Source organism: Panicum virgatum, chromosome 9K (genome assembly GCF_016808335.1).
Source record: "Panicum virgatum strain AP13 chromosome 9K, P.virgatum_v5, whole genome shotgun sequence".
In the NCBI taxonomy this organism is placed as follows: domain Eukaryota; kingdom Viridiplantae; phylum Streptophyta; class Magnoliopsida; order Poales; family Poaceae; genus Panicum; species Panicum virgatum.
Window position 1 is genome coordinate 63,635,127 of NC_053144.1, and position 21,210 is coordinate 63,656,336.

At 51.1% G+C, this 21,210-nt stretch overlaps 1 protein-coding gene across 1 annotated transcript; it reads right to left on the reverse strand.

Annotated features, from left to right (window-relative positions):
* Window positions 1–18,847: 18,847 nt before the first annotated feature.
* LOC120648870 lies at window positions 18,848–21,210 on the reverse strand. Its single transcript, XM_039925509.1, has 2 exons — window positions 19,239–21,210; window positions 18,848–19,146 (listed from the first exon to the last, which is right to left on the reverse strand). Exons 1-2 carry the CDS (start codon window positions 21,169–21,171, stop codon window positions 19,088–19,090), a joined length of 1,992 nt encoding a protein of 663 aa, XP_039781443.1. The 5' UTR covers window positions 21,172–21,210; the 3' UTR covers window positions 18,848–19,087.

Consider the following 21,210-nt stretch of genomic DNA (forward strand, 5'->3'; position numbering starts at 1 on the left):
GCTTGCGTAATCTGGAAGAGGCAGAAGCAAAGTACCTTGACGTCCTGAGGAAGGCGCGTCCGGATCTCGTGGAACAGGTCAAGCGACCGCGAAGGGATGAGAGGCGCCCTCAAAGAAAAGAGTGGCGCCCCAAGCAGACGAAAGCCGATGAGAAGCCATCGGCTGATGTGAACATGGTGTTCGTGCTCCCGTCAGAATTCTGGGCACCCCAGCCGGAGGATTCACCTGTTGCACAGTTGGTTCTGGGCCCACAGCCGATCATCTTCGAGAAGCCAAAGGAAAAAAGCTACAAACATTTGAAAGGGTTGTATCTCAAGGGCTTCATCAACGGCAAACCCGTCAACAGGATGTTGGTCGACACCGGCGCTGCAGTCAACCTGATGCCATATTCAGTGCTGCGCCGGTTGGGACATTCTTCTGCCGACCTAATTAAGACCAATGTGATGCTTAACGACTTCAACGGACAACCATCAGAGGTAATGGGGGTCCTTAATGTGGAGCTAACAGTGGGTCGCAAGACTGTGCCAACATCGTTCTTCATCGTCAATAGCAAGAGTACATACACAGTACTGCTTGGGAGGAACTGGATTCATGCCAACTGTTGTATCCCTTCCATAATGCATCAGTATCTGGTCCAATGGGATGGTAATGAAGTAGAAGTGGTCCCTGCAGACGATTCCAGCGAAGTCTCGCTTGCAGATATGAATGCCTGGGACGCAGAAGGACAAGAGCCGATCTCAGGGATCGCCCTGGAAGATTGTGATCGGATCGAAGCAACAAAAAACGGAATGAGGCTGGTCTTATCCACTGGCCTCACAGAGTAAAAACATCCTGGCATGCTACGAGGTGTAATAGAAATAGAGAGGCCGGTCCCAGCGATCGGCCCCGAAAAATAGAAAAATCCTATTCGGGGTTGGAATTGTTACATCATGTACATACGATGGCCTGCTCCAGCAGCTGGCCACTCACTGTTTGTTTGGATTTGGATGATAGTGGAAGTATAGAAGCGGCCAGCCCATGCGGTTGGCCAAATATTTTTTCTTGTCATCTCCCTGTGTTTGCCGCTGACCTTGTGGATAACGAAGACTCGCCTGCGTTCGCAGCTGGTTTTTCAGACGACGGCAAGCTGGGATACGGGTTCACGTCAGCTGATGATTTGGAAGAGGTTGACATTGGTCCTGGGGATAAGCCACGACCGACATTTATCAGCAAGAAGTTGGATCCGGTCTTGCGTGAGGAGATGATTGCACTACTGAAAGAGTACCGGGATTGTTTCGCGTGGGATTACACTGAGATGCCCGGTCTAGACAGAAGCATCGTCGAGCATCGGCTCCCTCTCAAGAAAGGGTTTCGGCCGTTTCAGCAACGAGCACGTCAGATGAAGGCCGAAGTCCTAGAAGAAGTCAAGAAAGAGGTGGAGAAGATGTTGGATGCTGGGTTCATCAGGCTATGCCGGTATGCATAATGGATCTCTAGCGTGGTACCGGTGCAAAAGAAGGATGGCCGATGGCGTGTATGCGTCGGTTTTAGAGATCTCAACAGAGCGACGCCAAAGGACGAGTACCCGATGCCTGTTGCAGAGACATTGATCAACGCAGCTGCCAGCCACAAGATGATGAGTTTTATGGACGGTAATGCCGGCTACAACCAGATCTTCATGGCCCCAGAAGACATGAACAAGACCGCGTTCAGAGTACCAGGCGCGGTCGGCTTGTTTGAATATTTGGTGATGACCTTTGGACTGAAAAATGCCGGTGCAACGTACCAACGCGCTATGAATTACATTTTTCATGATCTCATCGGCAAATTGGTAGAGATCTATATTGATGATGTCGTGGTCAAGTCCAAATTAGCTGGGGGCATCTAGAAGATCTGCGTCAAGTTTTAGAGCGGACTCGAAGGTTTGGGCTTAAAATGAACCCAAAGAAGTGCGCCTTTGGAGTATCGGCCGGTCAATTTCTGGGATTCTTGGTGCATGAACGGGGAATCGAGATCGGCCTGAAAAGTCAAGAAGCTGTGAAGACGATGAAGCCACCAACTACAAAGAAAGAGTTGCAGAAGCTCATCAGTAAAATTAACTTTGTCAGACGGTTTATTTCCAATCTGTCTGGGCGCATTGAATCGTTTATGGGTTTAGTAAAGATCAAATCCGATGATGAGTTTCGCTGGGGGGCAGAACATCAGCAAGCTTTCGATGAAATTAAAGAATATTTGTCCAAGCCTCCAGTGCTGGTTCCTCCTCAGCAAGATAGGCCGTTTTACGTGTACCTATCCGTGGGTGACGCGTCCATTGCTTCGGTGTTAGTCCAGAAGCATGAGACCAGGTACCCTGAAATCGAGAAGCTTTGCCTTTGCTTATTCTTTACATGTACAAAGCTTCGTCATATTTTGCTCTCGGCGGAAACAATTGTCATATGCAAATCGGATGTCATAAAGCATATGTTGTCGGCTCCTGTCCTGAAAGGCCGGCTTGGAAAATAGATGTTTGCATTGTCAGAGTTCGATGTTCGGTATCAGCCTGCAAAAGCAGTTAAAGGATAGGCACTGGCGGATCTTGTTGCAGACAGGAACAGCACGGATATTGCTGCACTATTTATTCGTGCTTGGGCTATGTTTTTCGACGGATCTGCTTGTGATGATGGATGCGGTGTGGGAATTCTGTTGGTGTCGCCTCGAGGGGCGACTTACTCCTTTTCGATCAGGATGACTGCCCCGTGCACCAATAATTTGGTGGAATATGAAGCCGTTCGCAAAGGGATGGAACTACTCCTTGAAGCTGGTGCAGAAGCGGTGGAAATTTTTGGAGATTCAAAGCTGGTGATTTCTCAGCTCACGGAAGAATATAGATGTGAGAGCGAGGCTCTTTTTCCGATATGGATCCACTGCCGTGAATTGATGTCACAATTCAGGTACATCAATTTCTACTGGATACACAGAACTCTGAACAATGAAGCCAATGATTTGGCTCAGATGGCTTCTGGCTACAAAGAAACAGCCGATGGAGTCGACGTAGAGGTTCAGTTTCTGGAACCTGGAGACTGGAGAGCCGATATCTTCAATTACTTGAAGGATTCAGCTCGGGGGGCACCCAGAAGGATAAGACTCAATGCCATGAAGTATGTTCTGATAGGGGATAACATGTTCCACAGGACCTTGGAAGGACTACTGCTTAAATGTCTGGGACCTTCAGAGTCAAATCGGCTCTTGCATGAGGTTCATGAAGGAGCCTGCGGTACTCATCAATCGGCTCATAAGATGAAGTGGCTGATTAGGCGATCGGGTTATTACTGGCCCACTATGCTTGAAGATTGCTTCAAATATTACAAAGGTTGTCAGGCATGTCAGAGGTTTGGCAAAATTCAGATAGTGCCAGCATCAGTGATGAATCCTATCATCAAACCGTGGCCATTCAGAGGTTGGGCCATGGACATGATTGGTCAGATCAACCCGTCGTCTAGCAAGGGTCACCAATGGGTATTACCTGCTACAGATTATTTCACAAAATGGGTAGAAGCAGTGCCCATGAGGTCTGTAGCGTCGAAAGATGTGATCAGCTTTGTCAAAGAGTATATCATTCACAGATTTGGGATTCCTCAAACTATTACGACCGATGGAGGGTCGGTTTTTATATCAGAGGAATTCAGGAAGTTTGCCGATGACATGGGAATTAAACTGATCAGATCATCTCCATATTATGCCCAGGCTAATGGACAAGCTGAAGCATCCAACCAGAGCTTCATCAAGCTCATAAAGAGAAAGACCGATGAATATCCTAGGCGCTGGCATGAGGTTTTGTCAGAGGCTTTGTGGGCATATCGTATTTCATGTCACGAATCCACCAAGACGCTGTGCTACCATGGGAAATTACGGCTGGATCAAGGCGTGTCGAGTTCCAGAATGATCTATCTGCTGAACAGTATGCAGTCTTGATGAACGATAATGTGGAGGATCTGATAGAGCTAAGGCTTTGGTCGCTGGAGAAGATCAAGGAGAATAAGGCTAAAGTTGCTCGTGCATACAACAAGAAGGTCAGGCCAAAGAATTTTCAGGTTGGAGACTTGGTTTGGGAGGCAGTATTGCCATTGGGAACTAAAGATAGAAAACATGGCAAGTGGTCTCCGACTTGGCACGGACCGTACAAGATTGATCAAGTCTTACCTGGGAATGCATACATGCTTGAGGAGCTAGACGGTGTCAAGTTTCCTGTTGCTGTTAATGGTCAACACCTCAAGAAGTATTTCCCGAGCATGTGGGAAAGCGAGTAACAAGAGCCGATGAGATCCATCTGGCTATACTAAGATAGGCCAACACGTTGAGTTGGCCGGTAAAAAAAAGATAGGCCAACACGTTGAGTTGGCTGGTAAAAAAAAAGATAGGCCAACACGTTGAGTTGGCCGGTAAAAAAAAAGGAGATAGGCCAACACGTTGAGTTGGCCGGTAAAAAAAATGAATGAAAAGCCAACACGCTGAGTTGGCTAGTAAAAATATATATGAGAAGCAAGATAGCCGATGTGCGACCATCGACTTAAGATGTTTTAAATGAGTACAAGTTTCAGGTTTAACAGGCCACATCAGATGTTTTCTGAACAGTTCTACTAGTTCAGGAATTTTTCTATGGCATGGATGCCGTCCGCACGTACAGCATCAGCTCTTGCAATGATTTCTTCGTCGTCCTTGTCGTCGCCTGATATTATCTGTCGACTCAAGGTGCTTATCTCTGCAAACTCTGCCTGTATTTGTTCAGTCATTTCTTGGGCTTCCTGCCTAGAGTTTGCGATCGAAGCCTGCTCCTCTTGGATTAGTCTTTGGGTAGTGCGGACCTTTTCTTCAAGTTCGATCTGTTCCTTTTCCAAGATGTTGAGTCGTCTTGTGTTCTCAGAGACATCAGCTTTAGCATCCAGAGTTGCTTTCTTTTGGTTGAGGGATTTGCACTTTTGAGCTATGTCAGTTTTCAGAGAGACTTGAGAACGACGTGCTTCTATTCTTTTTTGAGCTGCCTTCGCCTCTGCCCGAAAGAAAGGAAGATGGCCGGCTGGCCAGAGTTTGACTCGAAGTAATTCTGGAAGCTGGGATTCTATCTGCCCGAGAATTTCTTTTATCTTGCTGGAATCATCAACCAGAGCAATGATTGGAGCAGATAGTAGATCCTTGATAAATTGAAGCTAAGTTAGCCGATTGCTGCAAAGATGGTGTTTCTACTCTGGGGGCAGTCAGACCCATTGATGCCAGGTCAAAGGAAAGCAAACCTGAAATATCAAAGCCCTATGGATATATTTGGAGTTAGAGCAAGATGCATTTATAAAGCTATCGGCTAAATCAGAATTGGTTCTCATGAAAGTTACCTGTTCTGAACAAGAGGTGATGATCGGCTCTGATGTAGCTGATCCTGTTGGATTGGAGGTGACAACAAGGGCTTCGACTGTGTTAGCTTGTTTGCCATGTATATCCGTCAGAGTGTCTGAAGTTTCAGTTGTTCCAGTATCAACTTCATGAGCGATGATTTCGTGTTGTGTTGGGTTATTGGTTTCAAGGATGTCTTCAGTTGCGTCCTGAAAATAAAATTGCAGTCAACCAGAGTACATGTGTATGCAATAAAGAAGGAGTTTTTGAAAGATGAGTTACCTGGCTGGTGTCGGACTCTGATGGACTCGGGAGAGCTGGTGCAGGTTTCTTGATGACTCGCCTCGTGATCATCTTTATTTTCTTGGTCAAGACTCGGGGGGGGGGGGGGCAACACTTGCAGAAGTTTATCTTCGTTTGGAAGCCGACTGAAGTAAGTCTGGCTGGATAGTCATTATCACTTTCTTCATTGGCGGTGATCCATTGCAGAAGAGTACATCAGGGGCAATTGGAAGAGAGTGGAATGGCTCCCCGTTGCTGGTCATAGGTTCTGGACCATCTTGTTGCTGCAAACAGGGTGAGTAAGAATTAGACAAGTGGAAGGATGGATGGTCTAGAAAGAGTAAGGTGCATAAATTCAGTACCTCTTCCTCAGGGATTACATATTCAGGATCAATTTGCTGCAGTCGAGGACCTAGAGCTTTCCTGAATACATGTGTTTTCCACATTCCCCACCATGTGCTGAAGTCGATTGATGAGGAGGTGAAGGACAAATCGGCTGGTATTGGAATGTGGAGATCATCAAACATACCGTAGCATCTTGAACTGGTGAGGCCGTCAGGCAGATCGGCTCTGCTCTCCACCAAGTGGTGAATATGGAAGTGGGGAGGGACCTGTCCTAGGCCAAATTGCCGAGCTGCTATGACTGGTTGGTAAGATTCATAACCTAGCTTGATAATTCTGTTAGAAGTGCTAATGCCAACAGGAAGAAAGCCAGGTCGAATCATTAAAGAATATAAATGCCGAGTGCTGTCGTCATTGGCAAAGTTATCTAATCCGAAGGCAGTTGGGTTCTCAAAGGATTCAGATTTAGTAAATGGGAAATAGAGTGGATTATCCAGTCCTTTGTAGAAGATTCTGAACCAATTTGCTGCATCTGCTGAATTCAGTTTACTGCCAGAAAGACTAAATAAAGCTTGGCCATAGCTGGTACATCTGATTGGTTTGCCACTTTCATCAGGAAAAGAGTTCTTGGTCAGGCCTTGGAAGTTTGGGATATGGTGCTGAAAGTACAGTTGTGCCCACAACTGAATAAACCACCAAGGGCCTCCAGTTCTTAGTTTCTTTTGGTTAAGCAAGTTAGATGCCATCAAATAGAGATATCTGTAGGTTTCTCCAAGGAAAAGTTTACCTAGGCCGGTGCGATTGCCATGGGCCGGGTGATAGGCCAAGGGAAGATAGTTCTTAGTTGGAGCTAAAGAAGGACCACAGAAGATGAAGTGTTCTAGCCAAAGATTTAAGAAGACTGTGTGTTCCTTCTCAGTCACTGGACCTTTTGTTTTCATGTGCTGACTTATGTAAGTGCCCCAGTTTGTGCAGTTAACCTTGGATGAAAGTTTGAAGGGAACTTCTGCCATTTTGTGGGCAGCAGAGTTAGGAGATCCAATGTCTAGGCCAATTATCATGGTAACATCTAGCAGAGTAAGGGACATGGGTCCATGGCCGAAGAGAAAACAGTTCAGGGCATCAGACCAAAAGTAGCCGATGGTTTTCAGAAGATTTTCATCTTTGTCAAGAGGTGATAATGATAAGCTAAGTGCATCGGCTATGTTCAAATCTTGCCATAAGGGCATATAAGTTTTTGCTACTCTGTTGTACCATGTAATCCAACTTTCAGGGGGGTTAGGCCAGGCTCTTAAGCAGTCGGCCCGGAGGTTCAGATCGATGTTTTGACTCACAAAAGGAATCCTATTTGCTTCACAAGAGATTAAATCTATGGGATTTTCATAGGTTCGTGGGCCAAGACAGAAAGATTTTGGGTTGGAAGGATGCGGCAGGAAGATGTCTGACACCTAAAGTTCAGAAATTCAGAAGTTCATATATGGTGTCGTATTTCAGAGTTTAGTGTTTCGAAGGCTTGGTAAGCTGAAGAAAACTAAAGGATTAGACCGAATATTACCTTCAGGCCGCAGATTGCCGCATCATCGATTGCAGAGCTTGTCGACTGAGCTGCAGAATCTGCCATTGTCCAGATCTGTTGACTTAGGGTTTGTTTGCTGTGGGTTCTGATTCGAATTCCAGATGCTTGGAGAGTTCTTGCTCGAATTTGTAGAGCTTGGTTTTCGAATTGTGCTCGGATTCAGGAGTTCGGTTCAAGGTGGAAGTGTTACTCTACTCTTGTGCGAGTTGCTTCTAGTTTGAATTCTGTCAGCTCTTGGATATTTATGGAAGCCTGATGTGTTGCCATCGGCTTTTTGGAAAGTAAGTGAGTATACACGAAATTGAAGGAAATTCGATTTCATTAAAAGAAAAGATCATTACAAGGAAAGCCGATTTTACAAAGGAATTAATCCTTCGGCTTTGTGATCCTACCCCTACGATGCTACCTACATCTACCAGTCGTAGGTATCTGAATGCCTACGGCGCTTCGGGCTTCACGATGGTACGTCTCCGCCGTCGTCGTCATCGTCATCGCCATCGTCGCTGCTGTTGTTGCCGTCGTCCTCGGCACTGCTATTGCTTCGCCTGCCGCTGCCGCTGCTTCCTTCTTCACTTCCCTCTGTGGGGGCTTTGAGGAATTGGTGGGGGTTTCCTCCTACCGCTGTATCGTCGCTGGAAGAGGAGTCGATCTCTTCGAGGGAGTCGGCTCCCTCCCAAGAGAAGACGTCGTCTTCACTGCTCTCCAGTTCCTCTTGGAATAGGAACTGGAGGTCTTCCTCTCCTTCGGTCTCGGGCTCGTCTTCCTCAGAGACGGCCCCGAAATCGAACTCCTCTGCATCCCAATGCAGAGGAGCCAGCGCTTCGTGCGCTGCTATCGGGTCCCATTCGGGGGTCGGCTCTCGGCTCTCTAGGATAGAGTCGATGGAGAAAGCGGAGAGAAAAGAAGGAGGAGGAGATGAGGAGGAGGAAGAAGAGGAATCTCCAAAAGAGTTGGAGCCAGAGGAAGAAGAGATGGCCATGGCTGGTGAAGGATTGGGGTTTTCTGCGGTACTGGCTTTGGGAGGAAGAAGGAGTTCGCTGTGAAGAAGAGCCGATTCGGGGTAAGATTAAATAGTGAAAAGATGGAAGACGGATCGGCAGTTTCACGTTCTATGAGGAGCCAGTTGCAAAGACGTTACATCTTCCTTGGTGGTTGCAATGTGTTTAATGAGCATTAACGGGAAGATGAAGCGACGGATTGGTTTTGGAACTTTCATTGCCAAAACCAGGGGGCATGTGTTATCGCCGTAAATTAACATGATTAATTTATGGGCCGAAAGCAGGGTGGGCTTAAAGCAGAAGATTGAAGAAGGCTTGTAAATCAGCTCCTGCATAAGTATTTGGGCCACATGGGCCATGTATCTTAGATTTAGTTTAAGATTAGAGATAGAGTCCGATCGGGACAAGATTAGTTTAGATTGTTTCCCAAGTCTCCGGACTATAAATATGTACCCTATGTTATTCATGGAAGGGAGAATGTCATCACGTCTCGCAAACAACAATCTCGGCGCATCGCCATCCCTAACCCTAGGGTTTCATCCAAGTAAGCGACATGCTGCCCTGATCGCTCCTCGCGATCAGGGCAGTGTTGTTCTTGCTTTTACCTTGGTATTACTCGTACTGAAGCGTTTTTTATGGCGAGTAATGCTAGTTATCTTGATGTTCGTAGCATGGCTTTCAGTAGATCTATCGTGCCTTGTTGTTTATCATCTACGAATATTATGTTGTCTCTGTGCAGTCACGTTTCAATCTTATACTAGTTCTTCTCATATATGATTAGTTGCACAGAGGTGACACCCTGCTTCTTTCATGTTTAGTAGATCTAATCTGTTACGGTTTGCTCTTATTCTTAAGAGTTGGCGTAATATCTGCTAGGTTAGGCCTTGCAAACGGGTTGAATGATCCGGTGGCGTGTTAGATGTTTTATCTTAGTCTTAACAGAGAATTGATCCGGGAATCGGCTCTTGCTAGTTCTTAGGCCTCTGTTTTGGGTTATGGTTTAGTTGTCTGTACGTCTATTAGGCTCAATCACGTGTAGGATGTTCCGGTCTAGCAGTGAAGCTTTTATCGTTGTGGATTAGATCAATTAGATTTAATTGAAGCAGCTTTATAGTTATTTGCTTTAATCATCAATATCCGGATGCAACAAATCCCATCTGACACCGGGACTCGATCGGCTCTTTAAAGCCGATGCAAGATTCGTCCCGGGGAGCCGACTACGGCTCGGACTTACGTTTCCACGTGTTTGTGTATGCAGGTCAATCATCGCAAGCACGTCCGCACCTTCCTAATCGGGTATAGGTCAGGTGGCACGCCCTGCGTCTTCACAAGCTGCGGCATGTTGTTGGAATTGCGGGCCGTCGACGAGGGAGCAGTGCCTGCCAGCGCCCCGGCGACCTCCCGGCTCTTCGTGTTGCCTGTCGCTGCTCGTCGGTGGGTTTCGACCGACAACAGGGTGCTGCCGCCGCAGGCGAGCTCGCCCTGGTGCTGCAGCCGCCCGGGCAAAGCCCGCAGCTGGTGCAGGGACCAGCGCCGCCCTGCAACGAGCTCCCACTGCGGATCCGGGCCTGCTGCATGGCCTAGCGCCCGATCCAGACGCCGCTGCTGGAGGGAATGCAGGTGCCGATCCGGCCCTGCTGCATGCCCCAGCGTCCGATCTAGCCGCCGCCGCCCACCGCGCCGCCGTAGATGCCGGCAAGCAGCCCGCCGCCGCCGCCGCCGATCCCGCATGGTCCGGCCTCGGGATGGCGTCCGCGGATGCGCCACGCGCCGCCGCCGCTCTCCGAGGGTAGCAGGCTGACGCCACTCTCACCATGGCCCTCCTCGCCGCCAAGTCGGAGGCTTCGGCGGCCCAGGAGTGGGTCCGCGTGGCAGCCCTCGCCTGGGAGTGCGAGCGCGCCACAACCGACGCCCTCGCTCTCAGGGTCGCCGAGGCGGAGCGCTACCTCCGCGTCTCCTCCGGCCAGCCCGTCGACCCCGAGCACGGCGCCTCTTCCTCCAACCAGGCCCCGCCCACTGGATCTGGAGCCCGGTATGACCCGACCGACCCCATAGTCGCCCAGCTCCACCTCCAGACCGCCGGCATCCAGAACATCAGGGCCCTGGTCTCCGTCCTCCTCGACCCCGCGTCCTCCTCCTACGGCCGCTGGCGGGACCAGGTCCTCCTCACCCCCCGCCGCTACGCCCTCGACGACCACGTCCTCGTCGACTCGCCGATCGAGACACGGGACATGGCGTGGCTGCGCCTCGACAGCGTCGCCCTGTCCTGGATCTTTGGGACCATCTCTCTAGATCTTCAGGACCTCGTCAGGACCCACGGTGGCACCGCGCGGCAGGCCTGGGTAGCGCTCGAGGGGCAGTTCCTCGGCAACGCCGAGTCCCGCGCCCTCCAGCTCGACGCCACCTTCCGCACCTTTGTACAGGGGACCTCTCCTTTGGTGAGTACTGCCGGCGGATGAAGGGCATGGCCGATGCTCTTCACGACCTCGGGGATCCGGTGTCCGATCGGGTCTTGGTGCTTAATGTCCTGCGGGGCCTGAGCAGCACCTATGACCATCTGAAGAGCTGGATCACCCACCAGAGGCCCTTCCCCTCCTTCCTGCAGGTCCAGGACGACCTCGCCCTCGAGGAGATCACCAGGGGTCTCGCGCCCGGATCGCCCTCGCCCACCTCCACCGCGCTCGTCGCTGCACCACCGGCTTCTTCCGCCGCCCCTGCCACCTCTCTCCTTGGTGCTGCTCCCGCCGGGCAGACCGGAGGTGGGGGGGCCGTTGACGTCGTCGGCTGGGGGGGCGTGGTGGTGGTGGTGGCACTTCTTCTGGGGGTACCGGTACCGGTGGGGGCCGTCGTGGCGCGCCGACTCCTCCAGCTCCGGCTCTGACTCCCGCTCCTGCCCCTGCCCCTAGAGGTACGCCCTGGCCATCCTTCAGCAACCCGTGGTCAGGGCGCATCTCGATGTGGCCATTCCAGGGTCCGGGAGGGGGCCTCATCCTCAGCTCCAGCTGGCGGCTATGTTCACCGGTGCTGCTCCCCTCTCCGTGCCGTACTGGACCCTACCCACTCAGCCCAGCTAGCAGCCAACCTGGCCTAGGGGTGGGACCAGGCCGCTCTGGCGTCCTTCAGCGCCATGGGACTGACGCCGCTGGTCAGCACCGAGTGGATCGCCAACTCGGGTGCCTCGTTCCACACCACTCCTGTTGCCGGTATCCTCTCTTCTGTCCGACCCCCACACCCCTCTTGTCCTTCTTCTATCATGGTTGGTGATGGGTCTTGCCTTCCTATCACCGCTGTCAGTTCTGCTCCTCGTCTTCCTAATGTTCTTGTTGCTCCTCAAATGGTTCACAATCTTCTTTTCATTCGCCAATTTACTGCTGACAACTCCTGTTCTATCGAATTTGACTCTTCTAGTCTTACTGTGAAGGATTCGGCTTCCTGACGTCCGTTCCTCAGATGTGATAGCCCGGGGCCCCTTTACACTCTTCGGCTTCCTGCTTCCGCTGCTCCGTCTTCGACTTCTTCTTCGTCTACTGCTTTTGCCGTGACGCCTTCTTCCACCACCTGGCACCGCCGGCTTAGACACCCCGACTGCGACGTTTTGGCTCAGCTTAGCTGTAGTACCGATGTTCCATGTACTAGGGCTCCTACTGAGCACTTCTGTCATGCGTGCCAGTCAGGTCGTCATGTTCGACTTTCATTTTCTTCTTCTTCGCATGCTGCGTATGCTTTTGATCTTATTCACTGTGACCTGTGGACATCTCCTTTACTCAGCATGTCTGGCTATAAATATTATCTGGTCATTGTTGATGATTTTTCTCATTACTCTTGGACTTTCCCTTTGCGCGCCAAGTCTGAGACCTTCCCCCTCTCCTCCACTTCTTTGCCTGGGTGTCCACTCAGTTCGGCCTCACCGTTAAGGCCGTCCAGTGTGACAACGGGCGGGAGTTCGATAACTCCACCTCCCATTCTTTCTTCCTCTCTTGGGGTGTTCAGTTGCGTATGTCTTGTCCGTATACCTCTCCTCAGAACGGCAAGGCTGAGCGGATGATTCGCACGACGAACGACGTCGTGCGCACCCTTCTGATCCAGGCCTCTCTGCCCCCGCGCTTCTGGGCTGAGAACCTCTACACCGCTACCTACCTGCTCAAACGCCTTCCGTCCACTGCTTCTCTGGCTCCGACTCCACACCACGCTCTCTTCAGTACCCCTCCTCGCTACGACCACCTTCGGCTCTTCGGGTGTGCGTGTTACCCTAACACCTCCGCCACCGCTTCTCACAAGCTAGCGCCCCGCTCGACTCGTTGTGTGTTCCTCAGTTACTCTCCTGACCACAAGGGGTACCGATGCTTTGACCTCACCTCTCGCCGCATCCTGATCTCCAGACACGTCGTCTTTGACGAGAAGGATTTCCCCTACTCCACTCCTCCACTCCTTCTCCTGACCCCGAGCTGGAGTCTCTGTTTCCGATTGACCCAGTGGTTTAGCCACCGTTACATGTTTGTCCTTTCCCTGCAGGTTTTCCCGGTGCACCGGCACCGCTTTCGGTGATCCCTGCTGCGCCGAGCGCGGCCCCGGTACCCGCGGTCGCGCCACGCGCGGCCCCCGGACCTCCGATCGTGCCGCACGCTGACCCGGTGTCTCCCGCTACGCCACGCGCGGCCCCTGTGCCTTCCCCTGCATCTGCGCGGTACGCTCAGCCGGTGCAGGTGTACCGGCGTCGTTCGGCGCCGACACCGGCGCTGCCTCCTGCTCCGAAGGCTCCTGCGACGCCTACACCGGAGCCGTCGCCGCCGCTGCCTCCTCCGGCTCCCTCTCGAGCCGAGCCGGAGGTGTACCACCCGCCAGTCATCCATCGGGATCCTCGGCATATCCATCCCATGGTGACTCGGCGGATGGCGTCTCAGGCCGCGACTCTCTCCGCCACCGAGGGGGAGCCGCAGGTCTCTTCGGTACTCTCCTCTGTCCGCGACGCCTTGGCGGATCCTCACTGGCGTCGCGCGATGGAAGAGGAGTACGCGGCTCTTCTTGCCAACCAGACGTGGGACCTCGTACCGCGTCCGTCTGGTTGCAATGTGGTGACTGGCAAGTGGATCTGGACGCATAAGCGTCGGGCTGACGGCACACTGGAGCGATACAAGGCTCGCTGGGTTCTCCGGGGGTTCACTCAGCGATCTGGTGTGGACTATGATGAGACCTTCAGTCCAGTCGTGAAGCCCGCTACGGTGCGCACGGTCCTCTCGATTGCGCTCTCGCGCTCTTGGCCTGTGCACCAGCTGGACGTGAAGAATGTGTTTCTTCACGGCACTCTGTCAGAGACTGTCTACTGCTCTCAGCCTTCGGAATTTGTGGACTCGAGTCGTCCGGATATGGTCTGCCGGCTCAACAAGTCTCTCTATGGTCTGAAGCAGGCTCCTCGGGCTTGGTACTCTCGGTTCGCCACGTTCTTGCTGACATTGGGGTTCACCGAAGCCAAGTCTGACATGTCTCTCTTCATCTACTGCCGTGGGGATGAGACTGCCTATCTGCTGCTCTACGTCGATGACATTGTGCTCACAGCCTCCAGTCAGCGGTTACTTCAGAGTGTCATCTCCTCTCTGCAGCAGGAGTTTGCTATGAAGGATCTTGGTCAGCTCCACCACTTCTTGGGCGTCACTGTTGAGCCTCGCCCGTATGGTCTTCTCCTTCACCAGCGGCAGTACGCACTCGATATTCTGGAGCAGGCTGGGATGACTAATTGCAAGCCCTGCTCCACTCCTGTCGACACTCAGGCGAAGCTGTCTGCTGATCTGGGTGATCCGGTGGCTGATCCTACTGCCTACCAGAGTCTGGCCAGCGCTTTGCAGTACCTCACTTTCACCAGACCGGACCTCACCTACGCTGTCCAGCAGGTCTGTCTCCATATGCATGATCCCCGGGAGTCACACCTTGCTGCGCTGAAGCGTCTCCTCCGCTACGTCCGTGTCACGGTGGATCTCGCCTTGGTGCTTCACCGCTCGTCCTCTGCTGAGCTGGTGGTCTACACCGACGCTGACTGGGTTGGCTGCCCGGACACTCGTCGCTCCACTTCCGGCTAAGCCGTCTTCCTGGGCGGCAACTTGGTCTCCTGGTCATCCAAGCGGCAGCCGGTTGTCTCCCGCTCCAGTGCTGAGGCGGAGTACCGGGCTGTCGCTAACAGCGTGGCGGAGGCGTCCTGGCTACGACAGCTCTTGGCGGAGCTCCACAGCCCGCTCGCCAAGAGCACGCTCGTCTACTGTGACAACATCAGCGCCGTGTATCTCTCCGCCAACCCCGTCCAGCATCAGCGGATGAAGCATGTGGAGATTGACCTGCACTTCGTGTGCGACAGAGTCGCCATCGGCGATGTTCGGGCACTCCATGTTCCGACTGCCTCCCAATTTGCTGACATCTTCACCAAGGGACTGTCCTCCTCGACCTTCACGGAGTTTCGCTCCAGCCTCAACGTAGCCGGTGGCTAGTTGTGGTTGTGGGGGGGTATTAGCCCTTTGTACTCTCTTTGTACTCTCTTCTTGTACAGTCTTGAACACCGCTGCGCCGGTTGTTCAGACTGCGGGGAGGTGTTGGCTTTCTTGTTGTCCAATCTTGAACACCGCTGTGCCGGTAGTTCAGACTGCGGGGGGGACACCGCTGTGCCCATGTGTATAGAAGACCATCTAGAGACCCATGTATAGGGATTATATATACCCACCCTTCTAGGATTGGAGGAATACATCCATTATTCCTTCCTACATACAACACTATTGAGTCCATGAAGATCAGCAGCTCGTCAGGGGGATTCATCATTCTGAAGTCTGTATTGTTTTCGTTTGGTCTTTGTATTTCGTTTCTGAACTTTCCTTTTCAGAACAAAAAAAAGCTTAATATCTATCTATGCTTAAAATCAAAATGTTCAGAGACCTGGCACTGACACTCCAGATCCAGACCCAAGTAGGCAGTAGCCATTGCTCCCCCTTCAGATCATCCTCTGCCCTGAGCCCCTGAGTGAGGGGCCGAGTCCTTGGCCAGTTGGCCGCTTCTATATCCGGAAAGCGGCTACGGGCACTGGCCCATCATGTGCGCGCCCAAAGCACACCGGCCGCTTGTTTTAAACTGCGCGCATGACCACTTTTAGCACCAAATAACCGCCTGTCAGTGCCAATCATCGCTGCCGGCTTTTGCTTTGCTTAGGGCATGGATCGACGTGCAAATTGCCTGTACGATCGCTGCAATATTCTTCAGCTCTATCTCAGCATCGAGTAAGGAGTCAGGGCATGACCGGCACTCATTAGCTCTCCTAATCATGCGCCCGTGTCGGCTTCTGCACGATCTAACGATCTTTCTCTCTTTCGTGATCTGTTCTTGCTTTTCCTATATATTTCTCGCAACCGTTAGTTTCAATCCATCTGCTTTCATCGTACGGTCCTGGTGTATAATACACTCGGTTTTCGAATGGGAGTGTTAAGAAGCTTATTAAGATGTACGTATGGTGATTGATTAGGGCCTTCACGGGGATGGAATTAATGTGGTCCTCCGATCCATGGCTCCATGAGCAGGTGGCAAATTATGTTGTGTACATGCTTGTATGTAACTTTACAACACAAAGGAATTGTATGCTTATGAATTGCATGCATGTGTCGAAGCTCTGTAAATCACAATGTTCAAAAGATGCATGCATGAGACTAAACAATTCAGCCAAAAACTAGGAATCCACTTCCTTAAAAAAAAAACTAGGGATCGATCCAAGGGCTCAGTCTATCATCATTCAGGGTTCTTCATGCCATGTAGTGTGATTGTTTTCAGTACTAACTAATGGTATAAATGGGATTGGATTCAGGACCAGTATGGAACAAATTATTTGACACTGGACAATTATTTGTGACGAAGATGACTAGATGAGATCCCTGATTGGCTCCTTTATTGTGCTATATCTTTTTCTTCGCTTTGCTGTGGGAAGAAAGGTTCGATAGTTAGGCAAACGGTTAGCTTTTTTCCTTTCATTTTTTGGGCAATATACGCCCCCCCCCCCCTACCTTTATCTTTTTTTTATAACACCACGTTCTAATAAAGTTTACACTAACGTAGTTTGGTTGATTCAGTTGAGAATGGTTTATAAATTGGAGAAACACTATTCTTAACAAAAAAAATCATGCCAACCATATTATCAGAAAATAAAATAAGTAGAAATACAACGTTAGGAAGAGGAGGGATGAGACCATATTAGGGTCGAGAAAAAATTTCAGTAAAGGTGAAGCAATCGCAATTGTTACAAAAGCTTTTTATTGAATTTGCCAAATCGGCCTCGATTGATGGTAGGTATGAATTAGGGTGTTAAGGTGTGGTCCTCCATGACCATGCACACAATTATGTACATATGCAGGCTTGTAGCTTTACAACACATAAGTATTGTTTGCTTAGGAATTGCATGTGCTAAAGCTCAGTTTGTCAATCACAGTATTCATAGATGAATGAGAGACAGTAAAGATTTGAGGCAAACAAAGCAGAAAACCAGAGATGCAGGCTATCATACTGATGTACTTTGGTGATCTTCTTTGTGAAAAGCAATTATTAGTGAGATCCGATGTACGTGTCACGAGGATGGTTCTAGCGCTCCACATCTTTCTCTGTTGACGGCCTCTTGAGACCCTGTTTGGTTTCTAAAAGTTCCTAAACTAATTTTAGTCCCTGGGTTAAAACTTTAAGTTCCACCTTGTTTGGTTTTAGAGACTAGAGGGACTAAAAGTCATTAAATGAAGCTGACAAAATATCAAAATGCCCCCACTACATGCATGCACAGTCCCTCTGCATGCAAGTCACGGGTGAGCGGGGGGGGGGGGGGTGTCACGGGCGGAGGAGGGTGGCGGGGGACATGTGGGGACCGGGGAGGGGTAGGGGGAGAAAAAGTCCCAAAAAGCTCCTTTTGAGAGTTTTTGTTTTCTTTACCCTCTAAGGGATTTTTAGCTCCAAAAAAGTCCCACCTGTTTGTTTTTTTAGACCCATAAGTCCCTGGACTTATGCAGAAGTCCCACGAAACAAACAGGGTCTGAGTTGCTCTATCATTTCTTGCTTTATACTGTGCAAACCCCATGTCGCAAAGGAATTATTCCTTCCTAGGAACAATTCCATGTTCCTGAGAATAATCCCCCTTATATATATAGTTAATGCAAATATGCACATTTCGTGTGAATTTTCAGGGGCATAGAGGAATTGCATGTACTAAACCTTTTTTCTTCTTCTTTTCAAGATAACCGTTAACTTTCCTTCAGCATTTATTCGTTATGCTCGCTCTAGTTCATGCTATTGTAGTTTAAATGTTTTTTTAAAATGTAAATGACAGGAACAAATCCCAGTCTATCATGCAATGCAAACAGGACAGTACATAGCGTTTATCAAGAGTGTGGCGGTGAAGTCGTGGATGCACGAGTCGATCGACTAACCAAAAGTTCAAATCCTGGTGTGAGGCTGTGAGCCTTATTTAGATATTTGTAAGTTTTGTTACCGAAGCAATACTAGTTGGTACAGACCAACACAGAGGTAAGAATGGAAGTAAGAGACTAATTTATTAACTAGCTTTTCCACCGGGGCAACAGATGTGTTCCAAGCCAAGTTCCTCCACAGTCAGCATCACTTGGCCTCCAGCCTGAATCATGTAATTTTCAATACTTATATTAATTGAACTAAGGTTATCAGTGAAGTAGAAAAGTATGTATGTATGTATGTATATATATGAGGATAAAGGGTCATATAGCAATAAATGTGTGATACAGTTGTAACGGTTTTGTTTCATCCAAAGTTTATAAAAAAAATCATATGCGAACTCCAAACGGATCGGAGACAGATTTTATAGAACTTTAGAACCACTATAGTTGAGAATGTTTCAGTTGAACATTGTATTTCGATCACATTATTTTCTATCCACTTTGAATTGACATGTATTAATTGGTCGATCTGTGTATAATTCCAGTTGCACTTGGGATTTGCCGAAGTATGAAAGAACTGGAATCTCCATAAGGGTGATACAGATATTTTTATAGCCATATTGTTTAATTTATTAGTCCATTTTCATAAGAATCATGACTAAAAAGAAGAAAGGAACATTTTAGGAGAATCCTGGGCATTGCACATCACCAAAGTGTACCTAGCCTCTCCTGCTACGACGATTGTCTAAAACATCTATGCGAATTATGTATCATTCACACTTTAACCATATCTCTATCAGTTAGATCAACAGATTTTTTGTGTACAGAAATAAAGGAAGATTTCAGTAGATATTTAGGATGAGAAACTAAAATAAAATTATAAGTGTACATGGCTCGAATCATGGGACAACAAATTGTCGAGAAATGGAGAAATATAGCTCATGATCATGATTAAATCAAACAAGTGAGCCTACAAGAACAAAAACAGAACTGATCCCTGCGTATCGAAGATTAGCCATTGCACCGATCGAAGATTCTATCTTATAAGGGGCGGTGAAGCCCTAATTTTGCTGTAGTTATCATCAGCGAGCTAGCTAGCTTACTACGGTGGATCATGAGATAACAACAGGTTTGCACTTTTATGTCATCCGGGCTAATCTCCTCCAAGCATCCCCCGTGACAATTGGCAACTCCCTTCCTGAATTAAGAAACCATTTCATGATTAATGCTACTGATCAATTCAAGAAATGTATGTTGTCAAACAATTTAATTTCATCACGAATTACTAACCTGACTTGCAGATCTTCAACCCAGCGTTGTCAGCAAATTCCTCCTCGCTTTCATCGTCATCTTCGCGATCATCTTCGTCGTCCTCATCGTCCCCGTCATCATTTTCGCCGCACCGTGGCATGCAATCATCACCCCCTACCATGTTGCCTTTCATAGACACGCCGGCGAACAGCCCGGTGACGCTCATCTGCTTGCTGATCATCCGCGCGACGCAGTACGGCAGCTTTGGGTTCGCGCCGCGGGCCGCCCTGCGCGGGTGCCTCCGGCGGTCGAGCCACGCGCCGGCGAAGGCTAGGCAATCCAGGAGGCTCTCCCTGGCCATGGCCTTCATGTCGTACGCCTGCGCGCGGCGCCACAGGCTTCTGGCGTGCGCGTTCGCCGGCCGCGCCAGAGCGAGCGCGCGCGTCGCGTCGCTCACCGCCGCGTCGGCCTCGCGCCGCGCGAGCCGGCACTGCGCGAGGTTGCTGTGCAGCACCAGCCGCTCCCTCCTCCTGCTCAGGGGGCACAGCTCCAAGGCTTCGGTGTACAGATCAATGGCCTTGTCGAAGTCGCCGTGCAAGAAGCTGTCGTTTCCTTGCCTCTTCTTCTCCTTGGCTAAGATCTCTCTCTTCAGCAGCTCATCCCTAGGCATTGCTTCCTCTGTCTCCTTCCTCTCTAGCTTCAGCTCCCTCAGTTTGCCGATCGTTTCCTTTGCTTCCACGCCTAGTTCACGGCCACCGACATGGTCGCCATCACGAAGCAGCGCAGTTGCAATGGCATCGCCGAGTCGTCGCCTTGGACCGAGGTGCCGGAGATCGACCAAGTCAACGAGGCACGCTGCCGTGGCATCAGCAACGGCGTGCCATGTGTCGCCGTCGTCGAGGAGGAGGAGCAAGCAATCTACGGCCATGTACTGCCAGTCGTCGGACGAACGCGCGAGGTCACAGAGGCTGGAGAGCGCGTCGCGGCACGCCGCGATGGCGGCGCGGCCGACTGGGCTCCTGCAGAGAAGGCGCAGCAGCCCGACGCCGGCGGGCGAGTCGCCGTTCGCCAGGCCGCCCCACATCCGGGACAGCTCGCGCAAGAACACGGCGTCCTGGCATATCATGGCATGAGATGACAGGTCCCTGGAGGCGAGGCAGCTCAGGAAATAGAGCGACCAGCACTGGAGCTGGCTCGCCCACTCCTCTGCCTTCCTGTCCTCGGCGTCGGCGCCGCCGCCGAGCCCGCACGACATGAGGTCGCGCTGGTACTCTGGCCGCCTGATCGGCGCAAGCGCGACGAAGCTCGCGTAGACGTCGGCGATGCAGGTGGACGCGACGCGCACGGCGAGCGGCACCGCCTCAGCGGCGTGCCGCGCGACGGCCGGGAACGTGGCGTCGTAGCTGGCGAGGTGGCCCAGGGCTCGCGCCGCCGCGCGCCGCTCGACCCACGTCATGGCGCCGCCGAGGAGGGCCATCAGGGGACGCACGGCCCCCGCCGCGACGGCCAGCTCGGCGTGCGCGGAGGAGCGGATGGTGTACGAGCCGATGACGTGAGCGGCGTAGTACGGCACGTACACGTTGTCGCCGCGGCCGCACCACGCCGCGTCGGCGAGCGCGCGGGCGAGGAGGAGGGACATGCACCGGATCGCGCCGAGCGACGGGAGCTCCGGGTCGTCGGGCGCCGCCATGGCCGCGCGCCACACGGCGCCGACTGCCGCGGCACATGACTGGCCGTTACTGCCGTCATCCTCGCAGTATGGCAGCTCCCTGAAGAAATCGGCAAGGCTGGCGAGGCGGAGCCGGGCGTCCGGCTGTTTGATGGCGCAGAGGAAGCACCCACAACCGCTTGAGCTGAAGAAATCTTCAGCTTCCTCCTCCTCTTCCACGATCCTGGCCATGGCTTTGCCCTTGCTGTTGCTAGACTGCTTGCTTCTGGTGTTCAGCTCCATTTGGTACAATGTGCTTCCCATCTTAGCAACTTCCGGAGCTAGGTAGAAGAAAGGAAGGGG

What these genes read in the sequence shown, in the direction of transcription:
- LOC120648870 (XM_039925509.1), bottom strand. Translation starts at nt 21,171, where the DNA reads ATGGGAAGCACATTGTACCAAATGGAGCTGAACACCAGAAGCAAGCAG. An exon ending in GTTGAAGATCTGCAAGTCAG is followed by an intron (nt 19,147 to 19,238) that starts GTTAGTAATTCG and finishes TTCTTAATTCAG; the next exon opens with GAAGGGAGTTGCCAATTGTC.